The sequence below is a fragment of the Quercus robur genome, chromosome 8, assembly GCF_932294415.1.
Source record: "Quercus robur chromosome 8, dhQueRobu3.1, whole genome shotgun sequence".
Classification (NCBI taxonomy): domain Eukaryota; kingdom Viridiplantae; phylum Streptophyta; class Magnoliopsida; order Fagales; family Fagaceae; genus Quercus; species Quercus robur.
In genome coordinates this window covers 16875574-16880357 of record NC_065541.1, presented here as the reverse complement: position 1 = coordinate 16880357, position 4784 = coordinate 16875574, and the positions used below count along the sequence as shown (strand labels likewise).

At 31.5% G+C, this 4784-nt stretch overlaps 1 protein-coding gene across 1 annotated transcript; it reads left to right on the top strand.

Annotated features, from left to right (window-relative positions):
* The first annotated feature begins 236 nt into the window (after positions 1–236).
* LOC126693919 (transcription factor ORG2-like) lies at positions 237–4190 on the top strand. Its single transcript, XM_050389974.1, has 3 exons — positions 237–715; positions 2461–2817; positions 3885–4190. Exons 1-3 carry the CDS (start codon positions 377–379, stop codon positions 4011–4013), a joined length of 825 nt encoding a protein of 274 aa, XP_050245931.1. The 5' UTR covers positions 237–376; the 3' UTR covers positions 4014–4190.
* The last annotated feature ends 594 nt before the right edge of the window (positions 4191–4784 follow it).

Genomic DNA, 4784 nt, shown 5'->3' with positions numbered 1-4784 from the left:
CTTTTTTGCCCCAACAATAACAACTATTAACAACCTGCTACTTAAGATTTGTTGTGAAAATATTGTGAACATATCATTTCTCTTTTCGTGCTGGCCGATAATAAACTTTGTAATTTAGGATTCCCTTAGCAATTGGCTATCTCAAACGAGTATGTGGCGTGCTGTCGTGCTGAGTTTTTTAGGTATATATTAAGTGTAGTGGTCACGCACCTTGAATCATATGGGATGCACTAACATCAATGATTGCGGGACCATCTAACACGGGCCGGGTTAATTTGTTAAAGTGAAGAGTGACTTGCTATTGCGATTCAGCATTTTACATTTTTAGAAAAAGTATAGATATGTATTTGTAGTTTGTAATGTATATATACATTTCATGATCATCTCAAGTTCTTGGAAGATCACCAGACCCCAACTGCGTCAGACTAATAAGCAATCAACTTCCTTTACATCTTTCTTAGAGAATCCCATGAGCCATACAGATAACAACTACGTCCTTAGAGAGACTGAAGCATCAGATTCACTAGCTCATGATGACCAGTCTCCATATCAGCCAAAAGTCGAGCTCAATCTTAGCACGCCATCTATGCCAATTGGCAGTGACCCCAAGATGGCTAAAAGGATTTACCACAATGCTAGCGAGCGTGATCGTCGCAAGAAGATGAATGCTTTGTACTCCACTCTCCGTTCACTACTTCCCTCGGCTGATCAAGCGGTACTGATTAAAATTCATTCTTTCTTTTTAAGTTTCTATTGATCTTCGTGGGGAGTTTCCTAGGAAATTAATTGAAGAAAGTATAGCACTTAGTAGTAGCCACTAGAAGTGTTTCTAATTCTGCCCTGCTATTATTGTCCGGGAAATTATTTAATGTGATATGGCTCCTATCCGATTATTAGCTAGGCAAGTAACTTTTTCACTTTCAATCTTGCCAATATGCAGTGGCCAATCTAGGAAATTTTTTTTTTTTTTTAGAAGGGTTAGTAAGAAGATGTATCTTGGGGTAGGAGATAAATCTTGCAATCTATATAGTTTCCTTATTACAAATTTGTTCATAATACTAGCAAAAGAATAAAAGATAAACTATAAGTTCATAAGACATAATGTTTCTTAATACAGTAAACATACTAATTATTATAGCTAAGATTAAATCATGGAAATCATCTATTGTTTCTAGATATAATAAACATATTAATTATTTTTGTTTAGTGAATTTTAATTATTACTGCTTAGAATACTTTCATTTATTAGTTTATGTTTATATGCTGTTACAATTATTTTATTTAACCATTCAACTTCACTTTGATAACTATTGGTGTTTGTAGCTGTAATAAGAAAATTTTTGTTGTGTTAACATTTGCTTTTGTCTTCACAAAATCACTCTCCTATCCCACGCCCCTAGTCTAATTTTTTTTAAGAATTACCCTCTATTTAATTTTTTAATTGTCTTTTAGTGTTAACATTTGCTACCCACTGACTAAATGACCCATGCCTCCAGTCCCCACTCAAGAAATAACAAACTAAAAACACATTCAAATTCAACCACTCCACTCACATATTCGGATAAAAGTATAAATTAATTGAGAAATGCTATGTCGACAACATTTTCATAATAAATCCTAGGTGGTAAATTGTTATCGATTCTAATTTGAAACCACCATTAAGAAATTAGATTTTTGCTCAATAGTAACAGTTACTAAGAACCTGCCATTTATAATTTCTATTGAAAGTGTTGTGAAATGTTGTGGATATAACATTTTTCAAATTTATTATATCTTTATTTGCAAGAATAAATTGTTAAGATAATTATATTCAAGCTTATATCAATTGAGCTTAAAAAAAATCAGGGTCATGATTTTGTATAGGCCAAATTCGAACCCAAGCAATTTATTTGACAACAAAATAATTTACAAGTTGGGCTAATTGAAAATCATCATATAGGTCTAAAGTGTAATTAAGAGTAAAATCAATAATAGGAAACAAGAGGTAGATTTGAACCACAAACATGCATAAAACACCATAAATTGTGTTTATCACTAAGTTATCATTTGAATCCTTATGCATATACTTTTCTAAGTAGCAGTATATATAGTTTTTCCTGTTCTCATAGGTAACTATATACTGCCATTGATGTTTGGTTGGCTTAAGAAATTTAAATATATATTTTTTAGAAAGTTTCAACCTATTACATTCGCTCCTAATGATAGTTCTTTATTATTAAATCAAGGCAACAATCGGTTTTTGGTGTAGAGGGGGATTGAATTTCAGATCTCTTATTCAACCATCAGAGACTTTACTTATTATCTATTGAGCTAACTAGAACTCACAAGAAATTTAAATAGAAGTTAGTAGAACACGCTATTAGGCCCTCATAGACATTTGTGATGCATTTTCCATCGCTATCCTTACCTGTAGAATCCATTTCATTTGTGTTGTTCACAACATTGGTGTTTTTGTTATAGGAAAAATTAAGTGTTCCGACTACAATTTCGCGCATGCTTAAATACATACCAAAACTAGAACAAGAAGTGGAGGTACTGATGCAAAAGAAGGTAGAGCTTATATCAAGGATTTCTAGGCAAGGTGAACAAATTCATCAAGAAAATCAGAGACAAATTGTAGGTCGGAGCTCTTTATCTGTTGTTTCTGCAAACTGGCTTAACGATAGAGAAGTTATGATTCAGATATCTACATATAAGGTTCATAAATGTCCATTAGCAAATATCTTGCTTAATTTGGAGAAGGATGGGTTTCTAGTATTAAATGTTTCTTCCTTTGAGTGCTTTGGAGGAAGGGTTTTTCATAATTTACACCTCCAGGTATGTATTATGTTATTTGGGTTTTTTTTTTTTTTTTTTTTTTTGATGAAATATTATGTTATTTGTTAGTTGGTTTTGTTGTCTTTAAAATAAACGGATAATATGTACATAACAGTTGTCAACAGAACTATACATCCACGTATTTTGGAATTTTTAGGATAAATTTACCGTAGAATTGATTTAATTTATATATTGGTAAGTAAATGGTTTAAATTTGGGAAAATTGCATTTTGTCATCCTGAACTATACCTTCGATAACATTTTGTACCTTAAATTATGATATTTTATTACACTTTGCACTCAATGTCAAGTTTACTATTAACTTGGACACAAAAGTATGCGCCAAGTGAAATTATTCAAATTGCCCCTCTTCTCATGCAATTCCTTAAAAACAAAATAGAATTACACTTTATCACTCTAAACTATACTCCCGATTACACTTTGCACTCTAAACTTTGGATTTTCGTCCAAGTTAACAACAAACTTGGCACCAAGATATAAAGTACAAGGATCATGATTTAGGGTGCAAATTGTAATTGGAGGTATAGTTTAAGATGATAAAGTGTAATTTCTTTTAAATTTTATCAAATCATCATTATTTAAATAATTAATCGTAAATGTTTTGATAAATATATGTGTTTTTTTTAATAATTCAATTGTCAAAAAGTGAGAGAAGGGGATCCTGATTCTTCTCCTTTAGGAAACTAGGCAAATGAAATTGAGTTACAAAACTTTTAACTATATATTCATCAATTAAGAAATTTTTTTTACTATATATTTGAATTAAGTAATTGATAACATAGTGAAATCTAAGTCACTCATTTATCAATGAATACTTGGATAGCCAAGATTTTAAGAACATTATGGTAGTATTAGGGCAGAAACTCTTGAGGATACTCCGTTACTGGTAGAAACTTCTTGAGCATATACTGTTAGTATCACATCTTGGTCTACCGTATAATTTAGATCTTGGACATCTATCTATTACAGTATAATTTTTTTTAGGCCTACCGTATAATTAATTGGAATACAAAATTTACTTGGTCCATTGTGGATATATTCTACAGGCAGAAAGGAGTTATGCTTTGGAGCGTGCGGTGGTTTTGAGTGAGAAGCTCCTATCATTATATGAAATGGGGAAAGGGTTCAAGCACGAAAATCATCATGGCTGCGTTGGAAACGCATTCATGAGTTGACAGTGATCAGTCCTATCTATTGTTCTAGTACGGTTTGAATAACCACTTTACTTTTGCAGAATTTAAGCTGCGGGTTTGTAAGGAATTTGTTATTGATATATCTATGGTTTTGAATATTTTGATGGAGGTGAGATAAGTGAGTGTCTGTTTGAAATAAGTTGAAAATTTTAGCTTATTTAATACTATTTATAGGTCTTATTGTACTTTTTGGTATTATTCATGAGTCTTACTATTCTATTCAGCTAACTTTTACTTTTATCTACGGTACTTTCAGTAAAACGTTTTTATTTTCAGCTAAATAAGTTGTTCCCAAATGGACACTAGGTATTAAGTGATTTAATTTAAGACAAAACCAACATATAATATGTTAGGTACTATTTTTTAGGTTTCTCTCTAAAATTCAATTACGTAACTATTTAATTAAATAATATACTTCCATCTTATAAGAAATAAGACACATATCAAAATTTTAAGAGAAAAACTTAAGAAATAGTAATTAAATACTGTACCTAAATCTTCTGCTCAGATTTAAGGTTATTTTTCTTGAATGGTTTTTGAATGGTTTCTGTTGAGAATGGCTAAATATTAAACTCCAGCAGCCACAACCAAGAAATGGGAGATTCTCTCCTCACAGCAGCCTTTTCAAATTTTCAATGGAGAATCCTCACCCTTACACGATCTTGTCCATTTGTAATTTTGTAGTTTGTGCCTTGCGGTGACTGATCAGGCCACTGTGCACAGAGGGAGGAATTATTTATTTATTTATTTTCT

Bases quoted from the DNA above. Each gene is read 5' to 3' on its own strand.
- LOC126693919 (XM_050389974.1), top strand. From the start codon at position 377: ATGATCATCTCAAGTTCTTGGAAGATCACCAGACCCCAACTGCGTCAG. The intron at 716-2,460 runs GTACTGATTAAA...TTTTTGTTATAG, and splicing joins TTCCCTCGGCTGATCAAGCG to GAAAAATTAAGTGTTCCGAC. The intron at 2,818-3,884 runs GTATGTATTATG...TATATTCTACAG, and splicing joins TTCATAATTTACACCTCCAG to GCAGAAAGGAGTTATGCTTT.